This window comes from Mesocricetus auratus, unplaced genomic scaffold (genome assembly GCF_017639785.1).
Source record: "Mesocricetus auratus isolate SY011 unplaced genomic scaffold, BCM_Maur_2.0 Super-Scaffold_100006, whole genome shotgun sequence".
In the NCBI taxonomy this organism is placed as follows: Eukaryota; Metazoa; Chordata; class Mammalia; order Rodentia; family Cricetidae; genus Mesocricetus; species Mesocricetus auratus.
The window spans coordinates 64858960-64879722 of NW_024429190.1; the positions used below are offsets into that span (position 1 = coordinate 64858960).

A 20763-nucleotide genomic window follows, 5' to 3' on the forward strand; every position below is an offset into this window, starting at 1 on the left:
AATCTGTATACCTCCTTCTAATCCCAACCCTAAATAATTGAAAACTAACTCCAATAGATGTAAATTATCCTTTAATATCAACAGTAGGGAAAGGGGAGACATAGTATTCTCAAAATTACTTCCTGCTGAAATAAGAGCATGATAACCTCATGGGATCCTGTAGGAAGAAAATGTTAGTGTAGTGAGAGTCTCAAGTGGACTAGCTACAACATTTGTACCCAGTCTCTGTTTGACAGGAGGTGCTTGATTGAAGTTCTTGACTGAAGTTATAATGTTGATTGAAGCTCTTGTCTGAGGCTCTCACCAGATTGTAGAAGGTGCATCATATCAGTTAATTATGGATTACATAATTATGGATTACAAAACTGGAGTTGTGTAGAACGATGTAGTCTAAGACCGGTTTCAGGGTGGTAATTGTCAGTTCAGATGCATCAAGTCGTATCAAGTGGAGGCAGTCAAGTGGGGCCCCATTTTCTTTCCAACATTTTTGAAGAGTACAGTTAGGAAATTCTATGTTCTCTGGGGAAAACTCAAATGTTAATGTCAACAAAGACATTTAAATTTTTATACGTATGCATACCAGGAAAGGCAACAATAAGGAAGATAGTAAATATGAGAAAAATTAGAATGTCAGAGAAAGAACCGAGTATAAACAGATGACAGTCTCTATATTTTGTTTTCTTCTGTCTTACATTAATTGGCTCCTTGATATAATATAGGAACTCTGGATTTTATTTTAATAACATGCTTGGATTTAGAGGAGGAGAGCCAAATCCAACTCCAAAGCCAGTGAATTGGGACCAAAAGAGTATTAGGAAGTAAAGAGAAATAAATATCATGAGGACAAAGTTAAGAGAATTAGCCATTGATACCAAACATTAGATTCTTCTGTGTTTGATGGTCTTTTGAGTAGCCACCCTCTCTCTTTAGGTATCCATATGTTCAGTACCTTTTCACTGTTTGGAGATGGGTTTTCCTGTGAAGACAACTACAAAACACTTCCCTTTTCTTTTGTGAGGTCTCCTTACACATCGTAGAATATGACTTTGTGGATGAGCTGTAATCTTTCCTCCTCCCAAGTTTTCTCTTCTTTGGATTGAATCTTGATCAGTTTTGATGTAATCCAAAGCTTTTCTTCTCCTGCAGAAACAAAGGTGAAGCCCCTTCTCCAATGTAACACATATTCTGCTTTCCAAACTGATATCATAACATCTTTGAACACTGGCCGATTTAGTACAGGTTTTTTTTTTGTAGTTCAGTGTCTTTTTGTAGCTGTTTGTCCTTTCTCATTAGCTTTAAGAAAGTTCAATGTTAATAAAGTATTATGTAATCTGTGTTTAGGGGGTCTTTGTTCCCCCTGACTGTTTATGGAGCATTTCTTTTAAACTGTGGTTAGATTTCTCAGCCACTGCCTGTCCTGTGGGATTGTATGATATGCCAGTTATGTTTTTTATGTTTTAATATTTGAAAAAATTGTTCAAATTTTCTGGAGACATATGCTGGACCATTGTCAGTTTTTATTTGTGAAGGTATACCAATAATGGCCATCACCTCTAAGAGTTGTGTGATAACAGAATCAGCCTTTTCAGAGCTAAGGGCAGTAGTCCATTGGAACCCTGAAAATGCATCTGCAGTGTGGTGCACATATTTTAAACTTCCAAATTCTGGAAAGTGAAACAAATTCATTTGCCAAATTTCATTTCTGCCAATACTTTTTGGATTACTCTCTGCTGATAATGGAATTTATTATGGAATGAATAGGTGGGGCAGTTTCTTATTATTTTCTTGGCTTATTGCCAAGTGATAGAAAAATCCTCCTTTAAGCCTTTGCTATTAACATGGATTTTGTGAAATTCTGAAGCTTCTAGCACATTACCTATTAATAAATAATCAATCTTATCATTACCTTATGCTAGAGAACCTGGCAGACCCATATGGGATCTGATGTGTGCTATATATATATATATATATATATATATATATATATAGGATGAGTTCTATTTCTAATAGTTTCCTGCAACTGTATAAACAGTGAAGTTAATTCCATATTATCAGGAATAAATTCAGTGGTCTCAATGTGTAAGATGACTCTCTCTGCATATTGCGAGTCGGTAACTATATTGAGAGGCTCTGTAAAACCTATAAGTACAATGAGATTGTATACATCTCTGCCTTTGTAAGGGCTTTGCACTAATTTACTTATATTTCCTGATTTATAACCTGCCTTTCCTGACTTGTTTGCATCAGTGTAGAATGTAGGGACTCCGGAGATTGGTGTTTTTCTTACTATACATGGAAGGATCTAAATTGTTTTCCTGATTCTCTCTGTTTTGGGATAATTGTTACTAATCGTTCCCAAAAAGTCACTGCAAGCCCCTTGCCAATATTGATTATCCTTCCATAAGGAGGAAATTTCTTTATTAGTTAAAGATACAATAATTTCTGTCCCTTCCAGTTAGTTTAGGGAGCCTTAATTTACCTTTTTAAAATCAAATCAGAAATGCTTTCTATATGTGTCTTCAGTTTTTTTATTCTGTTTATGTGGCAGGAATATCCATTCTAGTATGATATCTTCCCTCTGCATCAAAATCCCTTAAGGGTATTCTCTAGATGGTAAAATAACCAGAATGCAGTCTAGTTTTGGATCCACACAATCCATATGTGCTTCTGGTATTATCCTCAGACATGGAATTAATTGTTTCAATAAGTTCACCGATCTGATGTTCCAGTCTTTGAGTTCTATTAATCAATCATCAGACATGGAATGAGTTGTTTCTGTCAGCCTGATAATGTCATTCAGAATGGACTTATTTGGACATTGGGGCAGTTGTTTTAAGTTCTAAGTTATCTACCTTGTTAGACATTTCCCCATTGACATCAAGATTTTGAAATTTTGACTCTAATTTTTCAATCGTTTACATAATTTCCCAGTTTTCCTCCCTATTAAGCCATTTCTTCCATGATATTATATGTATTGTGAAGCTATCGTTAGCATCAGATACAAATGTATTTGGAGAATGTCATAATTCTCTCCCAGGATGTCATTTAAGAAATAAGCAATGAGATCCCTAACATTCTGTCTCATTAGATTATCTGCCATAGTATGGAGTAGGTAATCTTATCACCAGATTAAAGTCTCAGGATGCAAGACTTACCTCCAATTAACTCGTGTTGAGAAGAGGATTTTTACCTGCAGTTATTATTCTTGGTCACGGATGGTACAGGCATGTGGTCAAACAGAGCCACAAAAGCTCGGTATTTCCCAAGTAATATCTGAAAAATTCTAAGCAGCTTGTGCAGAGACTTAGTGGGTGGGCTTTTGTTAAAATGGGGGGGGGGGAACCTGCCCAGATTGCAGAAACCCATGGCTAGCAAAACAACCACAGAACCTTATGGACAGAAAGGGGAATGAACACCTAGAGGTGAAGCTTTCTGGCAATGTGAGGCCGGGCAGTGGAGTTCCTTGCAGAAAAAAACGTGTGGCAGCAACAGCAACAGCAGCAGCAGTGAAGGCAGTGCTTGTTCCACAAGCTAGTGTGTTGGCAGCCGAGAGAATCGGTTCCTTTCAATGGTCCCGTGGGGGCTACCCATGTATCTGAAGGAGTAAGAGACTTCCAAAGACTGATGGTCACAAAAAGGATGAACAACTCACAAGGATCAGGAACGTCAGCATTGTATCCCTCAGAGAATCATGTGATTGCCACTGAGGGATGCTGGTTATATTAGTTACTTTTCTGTTGCTCTGATAAATGACCAATGAGAGTGGAGCAAATTCTTGATGGCAAAAACAACTGAGAGCTTGCATCTTGATCCACATATAGGACTTAGGGAGGGAAAAGAGGGAATAGAATGATTATTCTCAAACCTCAGTCTCAGCACAGAGATATAGCTTCCCAACAAAGCCACATTCCTAATTATTACCAAGAAGTTCTACCAAATGGTGAACACGTATTGAAACATATGACCCTATGAGGAGGATTCACTTTCAAACTACCACACTAATTAATTCTAGACATTATAAGAAACTAGATTTATCTTAAATGTGGCTTATTTTATTACAGTGGTGGGCAAACCATAATTTTGGTTTACAACTCTTGCTGGAATGGGAGTGTTGTTGGATATTATTTTAACTAGGCAAAGATGTGTTACTTTTGTTTTTGCTGTAGAATGTTACTTTAACTGTGTAAAGGTGTGCTACTTCTGTTTATGCTGAATTTGTTAAGGAGGTAAGGATGTGTCATGAATTATGTAAAGACTAGTTGCATTTGTTTCACTTGCCTGCATAAGGAACCTGATTGGTCTAATAAAAAGCCAAATGGTCAATAGCTAGGCAGAGAAAGGATAGATGGGGCTGCCTGGCAGGGAGCAAAACAGGTAGATAAATCTAGGCTAAAGAAGAAAGGAGAGAAGAAGAACAGAGAATTAAAGAATTCATACGGCAAGATGCCAGGCAGATGACAGCCAGTCAGACATAGAGAAACAGTGAAAGTCAGATATACAGAATAAGAAAGGTAAAAAAAACACCCAAGGCATAAGACAGATAAAAAGGAACAGGTTAATTTAAATTAAAAGAGCTTGCCAGAAATGTTCCTAATCTAGCCCTAGCATAATAGTAAGTCTTTGTGTCATGATTTAGGAGCTGGTTGGTGGCCCCAAAGAAAATAAGCCTGGTACATGGAAAGGCAAAGTAAAAATAGATAATGTCTCTAATAGGAGTGGTGCAATGAAGAAGCCATATATAAATTGTCAGTGAAACCTTTAAAGGGAATTGAAAAGATGAATGGGAAGTCATGACAATTATCTTAGGGACAAATTCTATCTTACCCACCACATCAACTTTAATCAAAATGGAAAAGAGACTTCCACTGTCATCATGATCACTTCAACCTGCTAAAGTTCATTGGGCTAGACAGCTGGATTAATTCTTCTTGAGCCAATAGAAAAATCAGAAGACTTGTGTGTGTGTCCATTGAAGTTCCAAAACATCACTTCAGGAAAAAAAATCTAGACATAAACTAAACAACGAAATCATGATGGTATTTGCCTGGTCCTTAACATTAATCGTCTTCCTGAATTTCCTACTATTCCCTCCTTTTGAAGCACAATTGATTAAGTTGAGCATGGCTGTGTGAAATACAGCCGCATATGAACTTTGTGGTTATGGTTTAATTGGTTGTACTCTATCTCTTAAATTTCACTAAATGGTACATTTTGGTCTTCCCCCACCAAAAAAGTGTTATGTGCACTTAGCACTTGCTCAAGAATGGGACCTAAAATAAGCTTAATTGCAGGAGGATACACAGACTTAATTTCCCTGGAAATGTACTAGCTATTAGCATCCTTCCCAAGAGGAAGAACTGGGTACACATTTAGATGAATGCTCCATTCCTGAATTAACACAAATTATACCATCTTTTTCCCTCCTGGCCCTTATTCACAAATCTAACTTGGGATTGAACTATTAAATTCACTTTTGGCCTATGCCATGAGGAAGGTTCAGGTTCCTGAATGGAAAGTTTGTCCAACAGTGACTCCAGGGTCACGTACCTTACAGGAAGCCCTAAGATGGTTAATCATTCAACACAGAGTATTCTGGAAAATCCCCTAAGACAACTTTACTCAAGGACTTTGTTGTTTGCTTATTTTCTGGTCCTGCAACTTCTTTTATTTTAGTCCACCCAGCTCAGACTTCTGCTAGAGAAAGCATTACCTCTGGACCAATTTAGATTCCATTCTTACAAGCATCTGCTAAGCCTTTCCAATAATTGTGGTCCTTCATTGTAAATTGGGCATCCTAGCTTAGGGACAGTTTTCAGATAAGGTCAGGCCTCCAGACTTAGAGGCATTCTCCAAATAATGGCAGGTAGAGGCAGGAAGTCTTCACCAAGGAAGGAGTCCTCCATGTTAACAAGTTTAGAAAGAGCTGCCAGGTCATGGTAGTCTGCAACATTTGACCAGCAAGGCCTCCCAAGAGTTTAATGATTGTAAACATGTGCTAAAAATGACAAAATGACTTCATAGTGTTCACTACTTAGTTATTAATAAACACTTTATTACTTTTACTTGTAGAGTTTTACCTGAACTCCAAAGTTTATCAAAGTATATTTTATCAAAGTATATATAAAGATATACTTTGATAAACTTTAAAATAATGTTTAACAACTAGCTTATCATGAACTGTACTCTCTTATCTAGTGTTTCACTGTAAAACATATCACAGAATGCAAAGTCATATTACTGGAGTCCAAATGTAAAAAAAAACCGGTGACAACATCATAATTTTTACCCGTTCTTTAAAGGCCACACTAAAATATAGAGGACAAGGTGTCTGTCAGATACAGCGGCCATAGAATGTTTCTCTTGGGTTACAATCATAAAAATACTTATGAAGATTTGGATCCAGTTATTTAACAGTTCTACACTAAACTTCTTAAAAAGAGACAAAATGTGGTATTTTAAAATTCACACTGTAATGATAACAGGCATACCATCTGAGTGTCAGGTTGAAACCTAGATTAAGACAATTAAGCTAGATGAATAGAAGAACACAAGTTAAAGAAAAATGACCATATCAAAATGATGAAATATATTATGTGTGGATCCCAGTTCACACTTTCCCACATTCTGAGGAAGAAGAAAACCCTTTGAGTCCATACAACTTGCTTGACTTATTGGGCTGATAACTTTGTAGGATTCTGCTGTGATGAGGATTATATATATAATAAGTAATCACTCCAAACTTTAGAAACACTTTTCCCACAACCTTAATTCAGTTAGGAAGTGGACACGTGAGTCATATGAAGGTCATGGGATGGATATCATTTTACTGAATTGAAAGGTGGTCACAGTTAACTACCACATCCAGGAACACCTAAGAAGGGGGCATAAACTATGGTGGAGTTCAACACTAAGGCTAAGGGAACTAAAATGGCATCAAGGTAACATACTGAAGATGTTCAGTGTCCTAAAGAGAGATTCTTCTGGGGCATGTCCAGCAATAAGGTGTACCCCAGTACCAGTAAAGAGATGGGAAAGATGGACATGATGTTTGGATTTTAACTATTATACTGTACTTATTAATACTGCATAAATAATCCTTTCTAAACAAAAGAATCTGAGATCCCTTATGTATAATCTTTTGTGGCTGTAATACCCAAGATTTTTTTTCATGCAAGGAAAATAAAAAATAATTAACCTGGAAAATACAGATGTCCTGGAGGAACCCCTTCTTCAAGGATCTCATGTCTTAGTGGAATCAAAATCTTCTACTTACCCTCTTGAACTTCCAAGGACAATTTCAGCCTCTTTGTGTATCTACAAGTGCTCCTTTTGACCCCAAATAGCTTCAACTTCACCTCCTGTGTCTTCAGCATATTCACAGGGAGATGGAATAATGTGGAGTAAAATATGTACATTATCCTTTAAGAGAGGTAATTGGACCCAGGCATATTACAAGGGTGCGGGTGCTGTTTTCTATCACAGAGAGGAAAAAATAGATTATGAAGATCCAGATAGTTTTCTCAGTAGATTCTTGACTCTGTCTTGGACCTTTGATCTGACTAGTAGGGATACTTTGGAAAGATTAAATATTAAATCAGCAAATCATGAACAAAATTAGAGAGATCACCGAAAGAACAGCTGATTAAACTAGAAGTTTTACATAAATATACTAAGATTAAACCTATAACCACTGAAGGGAAAGACTTAATGGAAAACCATTTTATCACATAGTCAACCTTCAATGTAAGAAAGTCTAAAAACTACAAATGTGACTCCATACCCATATATACCAGCTAGTAAATAAACTGAGTAAATAAGTCACTCAATAGTCTACAGTATCTACAACAATCCAGATTTGGGGGCAGGAAGGGATTAAAAAAATAAGCAAGACAAAATTTACTAGTATAATTGGATATACCATTGACAGAAGCTCAACAACCAAAGAAAACTTGAAAGAATTCATTTTAAATGAAATTTATTTTAATTAGTGTATTTTTAGAAAAAGACTGAACCAGTTTTCTACAAAACATCTTTCACATCTGCCTGAGAAACTCGTTTAGATTCTTACAGGAATCTGACTACCCGTATCTCTGAAGAAACAAGAGACTTCTATAATTGTTATGGTCATGAAAACAATAAACAACTTATGAGGACCAGGAAGATCTTCACTGTATTCACCAGAGATCATTGTCATCAACAATGAGGAATGGTGGGTATCTTAGTTGCTTTACTATTACTATGATTTAAAGAAAAAAAGAAAAAAATTATCTCTTTATCATCTCCTGGCCTGGGGACTGCAGGCAGGTCAACTCACACCCAGCTTTCCAAGCAATCCAAAATATGCAGACACCCCTGTGCTAGTCCCGCTTCCACCCACAAGTAGAGGGAGTGTCTCAGACCTGCCTGCACACATCATGAAACCCATACGAGTATTGGACCTGCTTACAACCACTGGAAGAGAACCTTGGACCTGTACACACCAGAAGAAAAAGACACCCCAACTGAAGCCACTGGAAGAACAGATGGGAAGACAACAATATAAAAATACATTCGCCGGGCGGTGGTGGCACACGCCTTTAATCCCAGCACTCGGGAGGCAGAGGCAGGCAGATCTCTGTGAGTTCAAGGCCGGGCTGGGCCGATAGCCTCCAAAACAATTCAAAGAAACCCTGTCTCGTAAAAACCAAAAAAAAAAATACATTCAACAACAGAAAAACAATATGATGCCACCAGAGCTAATGGATTGTATACCAGCAAACCCTGAACATCTCAACGCAGATGAAGCAGAAGAGAATGACTTTTTAAAAACTTCATGAAAATGATAGAGGACCTCAAAGAGGATATGAGAAACTGGCTTAAAGAAATGGAACAAAAAATAACCCAAAAATTGCAAGAAATCAACAAACTTCTTACAGAAAGCAAGGAAAGCCAAGAAAAACAATTTAACAGATGAAGGAAAAACTCAAACAGTTCAAAACCTGGAAACTGAAATAGAGAAAATAAAGACAATACAAACTGAGGGAAAGCTAGAAATATAAAAGCTGGGTAAACGCGGTAAATGTTCAAGAACTACAGAAGCAAGTGTAACCAACATGATGCAAGAGATGGAAGAATCCAGGCCTTGAAGACTCACTAGGAGAAATAGATTTATCTACCAAAGAAAAATTTAAGTGCAGCAAATCCCTAACACAAAATAGCCAGGACATATGGGACACCATGAAAAGACCAAACTTAAGAATAATAGGTATAGAAGAAGGTGAAGCTGCTTGTGGGAGTGCCAACTCGTACAGCCACTTTGGAAATCAGTATGGAGATTCCTCAGAAAAATGGGAATAAACCTACCACAAGACCCAGCAACTCCACACTTAGACATATATCCAAAAGATTCACATTCATAAAAAAGGATGTCTGTTCCACTGTGTTCATAGCAGCATTATTTGTAATAGCCAGAACCTGGAAGCAACTTAGATGCCCCTCAACCAAAGAGTGGATAGAGAAAATGCAGTACATTTACACAATGGAGTACTATTCAGCAGAAAAAAAAAAAAACAATGGAATCCTGAAATTTGAGGGTAAATGGATGACACTAGAACAAACCATCCTGAGTGAGGTAACGCAGTCACAAAAAGAGAAACATGGCATGTACTCTCTCATATATGGATTTTAGACATAGATCTGGGGAGTGCCGGCCTACAATCCCATGACCAGAGAGTCTGGGAAACATAATCTTCATTCAATGGCTGATGGAAGCAGAGGCAGACTCCCACAGCTAAACACTGAGCTGAAGTCAAGGAATCCAGTGACAGAGAGGGAGGAATGATGAGCAAAGTGGTTAAGACTGGGCTGGTTTAATCCCCAGAAACAGCTGACCTGACAAGGGTTAGCTCTTGAATCCCAGGCTGATGCCTGGGAATCCAGCATGGGACTGATCAAGACCCCCTGAACCTGGGTGTCAGTGAGGAGGCCTAGGTAATCTATTGGGCCTTGGGTAGTAGATCAGTAATTATCCCGGGTATACAAATGGACTTTGGGCACCCATCCAACAATGAGAGATGCACTCTCACCCTGGACTCCTAGGGGAGGGTCTCGACCCTGCTCTTGATGAAATGACAGACTATGGACACCCCCATGCAGAGCCTCACCCTCCCTGGGTCAATGAGGTGATATTCGATGGGTTGGTGGGAGAACATGAGAGGAGGGGAGGGAAAGGGAGAAGGACCTGGAATTGATATGTGAAGCAACCTTGTTTCTAATTTAAATTTAAAAATAATTTTTTAAAAGTTTAAAAAGAAGAAGGTGAAGAAACCCACCTCAAAGGAGCAGAAAACATATTCAACAAAATCATAGAAGAAAAGTTTTTCAACCTAAAGAAAGACATGCCAATAAAGGTGGAAGAAGCTTGCAGAACACTGAATAGAGACGACCAAAAAAAATCCCCTTGACATATAATAATCAAGACCACAAATATACAGAATAAAGAAAGAATATTAAAAGTAGCTTGGAAAAAGACCATGTAACATATAAAGGCAAACCTATAAGAATTAGACCTGACTTCTCCATGGAAACTCTGAAAGCCAGAAGGTTCTAAACAGATATTCTACCAACATTAAGAGACCACGAATGCCACCTCAGACTACTATACCCAGCAAAGCTTTCCAAAAATAGATGGAGAAAACAAAATATTTCATGATGAAATAAGATTTAAACAAACAATATACTAATCTACCCCTACAGAAAATTATGCAAGGAAAACTCCAACTCAATGAAGTTAATTATAACCAGAAAAACATAGGCAATAGATAATCCCACTTTACCAACAGGCAAAAGAAAAAGTGGTGGAAATCCACATACAATTCCACCACCACCAACCATTCCAAAGCAAACAAGAATGAGCTATCAATGGTCATTAATATCCCTCAATATTAATGGTCTTAACTAACATAAAAAGACACAGACTAACAGAATGTATCTGAAAACAGAATCCCTTCTTCTGCTGCATACAAGAAACATGCTTCAGCTTCAAAGACAGATGTTGCTGAATATGTCCAAAGACAGATGGACCCAAGAAACAAGCAGTGGTAGCAATCCTAATATCTAATAAATTAGACTTTAAACTAAAATCAATCTAAAGAGGTGAAGGAGATAACTTCATACTAATCAAAGGAGTGATCCACCAAGATGAAGTCTCAATTCTGAACATTTATGCCCCAAATACAAAGCCATCCACATTCGTAAAAGAAACATTACTTGGGTCCCCAGCTTCAGCTTCAGGAAAGGCATCAGTCCTTCTAGACCCCCTAACCTCCTGTGTCCCCAGCTTCAGGTGAGCTTGGGTCTCCCTGGGGCCACTCCCAATCCCCTGCCCATCACCCATCCCCTCAGTCTTCCGGTGCCTACTCATAGCACCCAGAAGACCCACACACACAGGAAAGGCATCAGCCCTTCCAGACCCTACCTCTAGCTACCCCAGCTTCAGGTGAGCTTGGGTCTCCCTGGGGCCACACCCCATCCCCTGCCCATCACCCATCCCCTCAATCTTCCTGGGACCCTGCTCTTGGCATCCCGAGGACCTGCTCACACAGGAAAGGCATCAGCCCTTCCATGCCCCAGCCTCCAGAGACCCCAGCTTCAGATTCAGATTCAGGAAACAAGGAGACCAGTGAAGACAGAAATGACCCACCTGCACCCACTGGAAGAATAGATGGGAAGACAGAGTAAGAGCTCCCTCACTAATAGAAAGGCCAACATGACTCCACCAGAATCTAGTGACCCAACGCAAGCAAGACCTGAAAAGCAATACATAGACGAAGCAGAAGAGACAGACCTTAAAAATTATTTTATGAAGAGAGACCCTCAAAGAGCAAATGAGGAAATCCCTTAAAGAAATAGAAGAAAAAACAAACAAAAATACATGAAATGGGGGAAAAGGTGAACCAAAAAAATTCAAGAAATAAACAAATCTCTGAAAGAATCTAAAGAGTACCAATAAAAAACAACCAAACAAATGAAGGAAACAACTCAAACAATTGAAAGATTGAAACATGAAATAGAAACAATAAAGAAAACACATAATGAGGGGATGCTGGAAATAGAAAAGCTGGGTAAATGATCAGGAACTACAGATGCAAGTATCACCAATATAATACAAGAGATAGAAGAGAGAATCTCAAGTGTTGAAGATTCATTAGAGGATATACAGTCATCAGCCAAAGAAAATTTCAAAACCAAAAAATACCTAACACAAAATATCCAGGAAATATGGGACACCATGAAGAAGCCAAACCTGAGAATAATAGGTATAGAAGAAGGCAAAGAAGTGGAGCTCAAATGTACAGAAAACATATTCAACACAATCATAGAAGAAAACTTCCCTAACCTAAAGAAAGATATGCCTATGAAAATATAAGAATCTTACAGAACACCAAATAGGCTGGACCAGAAAAAGAAGTCACCTCATCACATAATAATCAAAACATCAAACATAGAGAATAAATATAAAATGTTAAGAGCAGCTAAATAAAAAGGCCAAGTAACATATAAAAGCAGACCTATCCAAATTACACCTGACTTCTCAATGGAAACTATGAAAGCCAGGAGATCCTGGACAGGAGTCCTACAAATGCTATGGGAACTAGGATGCCAGCCCAGACTACTATATCCATCAAAGCTTTCAATTACCATAGATGGATCAAGCAAAATTTTCCATGGCAAAGCCAGATTTACACAATATGAATCCAGCTCTACAGAAAGTGATGGAAGGAAAACCTAGACCCAATGAAGATAACTACACTCACAAAGACTCAGGCAATAGATAATCTTACTTTACCAAACACCAAAAGAAAAAGTGAGGAGACCCTACACACAATAACTCCACTACCAATATATCAAGCACAAACAAGAATCATCAATCAATGGTCATTAATATCCCTCAATGTCAACGGTATCAACATGCCTATAAAAAGAAATAGACTAGCAGAATGGATATGAAGACAGAACCCATCCTTCTGCTGCATACCAGAAACACATCTCAACGTCAAAGACAGACGCTACCTCAGAGTAAAAGGTTGGGAAAAGATTTTCCAATCAAACAGACCCAAGAAACAAGCAGGTATGGTTTCAAATTAAAATCAATCAAAAGAGATAAAGAAGGACATTTCATATTCATCAAAAGAAAAGTCCATCAAGATGAAGTCGCAATTTTGAACATCTATGCCCCAAATACAAAGGCACCCACATTCGTAACATTACTAAAGCTCAAATCGCAAATAAAATCTCACACACTAGTAGTAGGAGACTTCATCACTCCACTCTCACTGCTAGACAGGACCTCCAGACATAAACTTTACAAAGAAACAAAAGTACTAATAGAAGTTATGACCCAACTGGGTTTAATAGACATCTATAGAACATTCCACCCAAACACAAGGGGATATAACTTTTCTCGGCACTACATGGAAGCTTCTCTATAATTGACCACATAATAGGAAACATAGCAAACCTCCATAGATACAAAAAAATTGGAATAGCCCCCTGTATCTTATCAGACAACCATGTATTAAAATTAGATTCAACAATAACACAAATTGCAGAAATCCTACAAACTCGTGGAAATTGAACAGTGCACAATTGCACTATCCTTGGGTAAATGAAGAAATAAAAAAGAATTTAAAGACTTCCTGGAATTCAATGAGAATGAAGACACAACATACCCAAACTTATGGGACACCCTGAAAGCAGTGCTGAGAGGAAAGTTCATAACACTAAGTGCCCACATGAAAAATCTGGAGAGCAGTCACACTAGAGAATTAGTAGCACAACTGAATGTTCTAGAACAAAAAAGCAAACTCACCCAGGAGGAGCAAACACCAGGAACTAATCATATTGAGGGCTGAAATCAATCAAGTAGAAACCAGGAAAACATTGCGAAAAATCAATGAAACAAAGAGTTGGTTCTTCAAGAAAGTCAACAAGATAGACAAAACTGTATCCAAAGTAACCAAAAGACAGAGAGAGAACATGCAAGTTAACAAAATCGAAATAAAAGGGGTACATAACAGCAGATAGTGAGGAAATCCAGAGAGTCATCAGGATTGTTGAAAACCTGTACTCTACAAAATTTGAAAATTTAAAGGAAATGGACAACTTTCTGGATAGATATCACTTGTGAAAATTTAATCAAGAACAGATAAGCAATTTAAACAGACATATAATCCCTAATGAAATAGAAATCTTGTGTTTTGCTGTTGTTTCTTGGAAGCCAGCTGTTTTTTGAAGGGAAGTGTAAGGGGAGAGGATCTGGGGAAGATGGGAAGTAGGGAGTACTGGGAGGAGTGAAGGGAGGAGAAACTGTGGCAGGGAGGTATAATGGTTGATTGTATATCTGCAGTCATACAATTATGCATCTGTCAGCATGATATACAAATTGCAAGAATTATCTATTTTGAGGATGTCATCAATGAATTTTCAAAAGCTGGTGAATATATGAGAAAAATCAGTTTGTCTCAGATCATGCATTTAATAACCTCCCCATTTTCTTAAAATTATACATATCCACAACTCTTTTTCTTTTTGAAGATATTAATACAATTGAAGTGCATTGATAAAAATTTAAGGATTTACTCATATGTATATGTGTGTGCTTCGGTGGGAATGCTTGCACATGAATTCAGGTACTGTGGGTTCTAGATGAGGTTGTCACAATCCCAGGAAGTTGTGAACTGCTCAACCTGAATGCTGTTAACACAGCTCAGATCCTCTGTAAGAGCAACCTGTGGTCTTAAACACTGAGCTGTTCCTTCAGAAAGCATTGGCACAAATCTGTACAGTATTGTTTATTTGATTTTCAGTGTGATTATATAGTCAAGGTGCAGTAAAAACAGCACCGATGTCTATTTTCCATAGGCAGTTATAATAGCCATTGTTATTAATAATCATTTCTAATGTGCTGTGCTGAATAGTGTTGAAATATATTTTCTATGTATCAAAGGTGATACTAATATCCCCTTCTCATCTAACTTTTACATCCAAGTTTTCTCAGAGGGAATATGCAAGTTCTGTTGTTTGAGTATTGGCAGTACCATACATATGTTGTTGAGTTGGATTATGAGACATTTTGGCTACTTAAAATGCCCCTTCCACCACACATTTTTACATAATATTTGTTTCTTTTTAATTCTATCTGCAATTCTCTTATTGTGTGTTATAACTGGAGAAAAGATACAAACATTTCTAGTTATAGTTTTCACATCTCAGCATCTTCATTGTTAAAGTAGGTAAGAGTGAAAATTAATTAGCATGAGGTTACATGTGGATGATTTGTAGCCACCGGAGAGAGCCAGACAGAGTGATACCTGTAGAGTCTCAATTCATTACTAGACATACTTAAGCTTCTCCTTTGAGGTATGTTTGGGATAGGAGGATGAGCCTGAGTGCTGGTTGTGAGTCAGGATGTCTCCATTGTTATGGGAATGGAGCTTAATTAGAGGTTAATCATGATGAACAAACCTCAGTCTCCTAGCATCTTAGACATTGCTGGTCTCTAACAGGTCTGGGTTGTGCACTACTGACCCTGGAGGCAGCACTCCTTTAGCTGAATTTTTCCTTTGTGTTAGTCAATGCTCCTTAAGCAAATCTATTAGTAAATCCATCCTAGCATCAATTCTATCACTTCAGGCCTCTTCTATGTCAATATAAGTACCCTATTCCTTAATTTAGACACCTGTCATCTCAGTAAATTTGATAACCTAATACATACTTACAGTTATGGTTAAATTATAAGTTTATAGAAAATGGAGACTAGGAAATAGCACAGTAATGTCAATATAAGTATTTATTTTTGCAGAAAATTAAACATTTGACTATACATAGTCATTATAGATTATGAGCAATATGATTTTTATGTATAATGGATTACAGAGAACTATTACAAGCACTGCAAGTTAAAATTTAAGAAATTACTACAGTTTTCAATATTACATAGGTTTTTACTTTTTCTAGACGTAACCTTTCAAATATTGTTGGCAATGATTATCTGAGAGAAAAAAAAAAACCAATGGCTTAGTTCATCCCTTCCTCTCTCAAAGACAGTCTCTAAAACCTTTCACAGGACAACATAAACATATATATATTTCAGTAAACAGCAGGAGACTAGCCCATCACAATTGAAAGGTGCTATCATTTTTATATACTTTTCCTATTTCGCTATGCTATCACAGTCTTTAGTTCATCCTCTAATGTCTGGGATATCAGAGAATCACAAAAACTGGTCTTTATTTAAAAAAGAAAACGATGAACCTTCTCACAGTACACTAATCCCAGTGCTTAGAGCTCCAGTTGTGTGATCCATGAGTCCCCATGTATGTGACCCCTGTGACTCTTAAGTAAAATTCAATATACCCTGTGTGCCTTCCCACACAGAATGCTATCAATTATCATTTTTTTATATTTTAAATAACATCCTGGAAAGAACATATTTAAAGCAATAGTGCTAGGACTGTCACTGAAGTAGCAAGGGAGATATAAGGCACGTTTAGGAAAATATGATTAGGTTGCATCTTAGAATTTACTTTCAGGCTAGCTTAGCAATGTGATGCTTGAAAATGGAATGAGGATGGGTGATTGACAGCTCCAGGTACCTCTAAGTAGTAGGACTACTACATTTAGTTCTTTAGCAAACCCAGAGAGACCTTTGTGGTCTTTTCCCTGATCTAGTCCCTTTTCTTCTTTCCTGTCTTAACAAACTTTTGGAATACAAACAAACAAGATTTTGCAACCAAGAATACAGCAGATGCCATACAAGCCAGCAGGAACCCAATCACATCCAGAGAGTGGTACTGAAACCAACTGAGGTCATGTGCTGCCACACGCAGGTGTTTGGCTCCTTTGTGGCGCATGACAAACTCAATCCAGAAGACAGCTCGGTCGAGGGGCTTCACTGGTTGATCATGGTGGATTCTTGATAGTCTCATGGCGTTTTCTTTATAACTTGAAAAAATGCACAAAGGAACATTTTTAAAAGTGATACATATTTAACTAATAGATTTTTTTAATCGCAAGAACATTTTATACAGACCTAACAGTTTTAACTTTTCTCAAACAGCATCCAGAGCCCACCCCTTCCCCAAAAAAACCCAAAACAAACAACAGAGAGAGATAAATATGTGGAAAGCAACTTATGTTTTCTCTTGGAGTTTCTCAGTAACTAATGAAGAATTAATAAATTTCACTTAAGTTTGATCATTGCGTAAACTTCCAGAGTATATTCATGGACATGAGGAAAGTAATGTGGTTTGGGAAGCGATGTCCTGTTGCTTTGAAGACATCCTTAGTGCTAGGGAAAAGTGAATGGAGCTGGGTGTTCAAGAGCCTCTGTGGGGTCTTATTTACATATATTCTTCTTCGTGCACAATAGTGGAAGAGCTGTGGCACGTGACAGCAGATACGGAAGGGAAGGTCAGTTTTCTTTAAAGGTTTGGCTTCTCCTGTGTTAACGATGCTCCAGTGGATAAACCCAAACACATGCGTACGTGCACAGCGCAAAGTGGCTTATTAAAAAAAAATCAGACAAGAAGTGGGAAGGAGTGGATCTGGGAAGAGTTGGGGGAGGATATAAGATGAGTATGATCAAAATATCACATATAAATGCATAAGATTCTCAAAAAATAAAAATATGATATTAAAAGTATCTACTTGTTTACTTTATTTTTTTCTTTTATTTATCATTTTTTATTTTAATTTTAAGTACCTTGTTTTACATGTCAATCCCAGTTCCCTCTCCCTCCCCTCCTCCCGCACTCCCCTTCCCCCCCACCCTCCCACCCTATTGCCAAATCCTTCCACATAGGGGATATCTAGAGTCTGTCATTTTACTCTGGGTAGGGTCCAGGCACTCCTCTAAGAGTTCAGGCTGAGAGAGCATCCCTCTTTGTGCTATAGGCACACGATGACTGTTTGTATTCCAGGGATAGACACTGATCCACAGCTCAGGGCCCCATAGGTTGCCCAGGCCTTCTCACTGACACTCACATTTGGGGGTCCAGATCAGTCCCATGCTGGCCTCCCCACTGTCAGTCTGGGGTCCAAGAGCTCTCCCCTGTTCAGATCAGCTGTCTCTGCTGGTTTTGCCAGCCCATTCTTTGCCAATTTGCTCATCACTCCTCTCTCTCTGTCACTGGGTTCCTTGGGTTCAGTTCAGTGATTAATTGTGTGTTTGCCTCTGCTTCCATCAGTCACAGGATGAAGGCTCCCGGATGGTTATAGACATCAAGTTCATTATCAGGAATGGGCATTCGAGGTGGTCTCTCCACTATTGCTTAGCTTGCCAATTGGTGTTATCCCTTTAGATCACTCGAGGTCATTCTGGTGCCTGATCTGTCTTCTATCCTATGATTCCCTCTTCCCCCTATTCTACCCCCACCCACTCAACTTCCTGTTCCCCCATGACCAACTCTCTTCCTCTTCACCCCCTCATCTTCCCTTCTTCCCAGCTCCCACTCCCCCCCTACCCCTCGCCGTGTTCCCCATCCATTAAAAAAAAGTATCTACTTGTTTTCAGTTGTGTTGAACTATGGCCACTTAAATGTAGTAGTTTACATGTTCATTCCAATGGATTTTAAGTAAAGGTTTTTTTTTATTCATGAATAAAAGTTTTGGTTAATATTTTCAATAACTACTTTAACTTTAAAAATTGCATGTTTGATGGATAGCATTTTTATGAATACCAAAAATTGTCATTTTTATTATAAATAAGGCAAGTTATTCAATGACCATATTCACATACCATTTCACATTGTAAAAGTAATGTAATATGACTCTCAGAATATTCCAAATAATTAAAATCACTATCATTCAAACATTAATACATAGTCTTTCATACTTTTAATTTTTTGAAATTAGATACTGGAATGCAAATTACACATCCTTGTGATTTTAGGTATTATCAGTAGTGGTATTAGGGTTGGAGTTTATGTGATATTTCAAATGACATGTATTTTAGTATGTAGGTGGAATTTTATGACAGTGGCTGTGATTCTATTTTCTTGTATAAGTGGTTTTAAAAATCCAGCATAAAATCTAGTGACCAGTCTGTGCAGTTGAGCTGAAAAGAATCATAAATTTCCCTACTTTTTTGCAAACATAAGCACTGAAAACTTTATTGCAGAAATCTGATCCAAACTAAGTTCTTACAACCATAACAAGATGAAGTTTTACATAGTTCATCCATTTCAGAGGAAGTAGTTTCAACAGCTAGAAACTACTAAATTTAAGCTTAACCAACATAGGACCAAACCAGTCCCCATGAACATTATATGCCATCCTAGAACCTTCATCCAGTGACTGATGGAAGCAGAGACAGATACCCACAGCTAAACACTGTACTGCACTGCTGGAACCTAGTGACAGAGATGGAGGAGTGATGAACAAAGGGGTCAAGACCATGATGGTGAAACCCACAAAGACAGCTGACTGGATAAGGGGGAGCTCTTGAATCCCAGACTGATGCCTGAGAGGCCAATAGACTTCCCTACTTTAACATTTAATAAAATGAGCCAAGTTACCAGCAATTAAACATTTATGAAAGATAAAATTTCATACTAAGCATTACTGATATTTTCTAACCCATAATTCTGTTTCTTAATTAAGAGTTTTATAATGTTCAGAGAATTGCAAAATACTCAGAAGTATTAACATTAATTATTAGTCACACTGCGTCAATTGTTATTTATGTATGATTAATGTTGAGAACATTTTCACTTCCATTTTGTCTATGCTGAATGGTTTATAAGGCTTAATTTCTTATTTATGTTTATAAAATAAAAACTATATAGGAATACATGCTAATAATATTATAGGTGGAAGATATAGTGACTGACTATCTAAAGCAGGTGTATTTTCAATTTTTAGGATAGTTAAAAATTAAAGAAGCTGTGTTTACATTTGTCTCTGGTTACTTGAGTTTAAATCAAATTCAAAAGCACGAAATTTTGGCCATATTCCAAAACAATGAACAGCCTGACTATGACGGATGGACTTATAAAACTTCAACACTTACGATGGGACATTGATGACTGTTCTCAGAGCATTGAGCAGATCTACACTTGTCATTGTGTTCATGTCCACCTCCACAGCTGCTCCCTTGGCCTTCATGTGAGCGATGTTGTCAGGTTGATCAGCGAACATGGGGAGTCCCACCATAGGGATCCCATGGTAAATGGCCTCATAGATTCCATTTGTTCCACCATGAGTGATAAAAGCTCTGGTTTTGGGATGTCCTATTTCAAGGACAAAGGAAGGAATGGATATAGTCTTAAGACTAATTAGTTGACAGAAGTTAAGAAGTAGAAGGGACAAAGTGTTACATTATAAGGCACTATTTTCTGTCAATGTTGAGCATATGAGGCATTACTATTCCAGGAAACTATACTCCCAGAGAAAGGAGAAATGAACTCTTTTTCGTTGTCTAAAGGTGTTACAGAGATGTAAAATGTCTCACATCTGATGGAAACTTGAAGGTCGATGAGATTCTTTAGATTTCCTCTTGTGCATGGGGAAACTGTGGATCTACACAGTTTAATTGCATCTGTCTTAAATCTGGAGGTGAAGAACTGCAATGTGTGGCTCAGCAGTGGAGCATTTGCTTTGTGTGCATTCTGTCCTGGAGTAAGTAACCAGTACTATCAAAAAAGAAAAACTGGAGGTAATATAGGAAAGTTTAAAATTACCGGATGTTTTCAACTGACTTGATGCTAAGTAATTGCTTAACTT

At 37.8% G+C, this 20763-nt stretch overlaps 1 protein-coding gene across 2 annotated transcripts in view; it reads right to left on the reverse strand.

Annotated features, from left to right (window-relative positions):
• Positions 1–15811: 15811 nt before the first annotated feature.
• Positions 15812–20763, reverse strand: part of LOC101842056 (UDP-glucuronosyltransferase 2A1) — a 29213-nt gene continuing 24261 nt past the window's right edge. For both annotated transcript variants that reach the window (XM_021226071.2, XM_040747306.1), the window contains 2 exons: positions 20051–20270; positions 15812–16983 (listed from right to left, as the gene is read on the reverse strand). In XM_021226071.2, the coding sequence (XP_021081730.1) occupies positions 16707–16983; positions 20051–20270 (497 nt within the window). In that variant the 3' untranslated portion in view covers positions 15812–16706. The remainder of the gene's footprint in view (positions 16984–20050; positions 20271–20763) is intronic.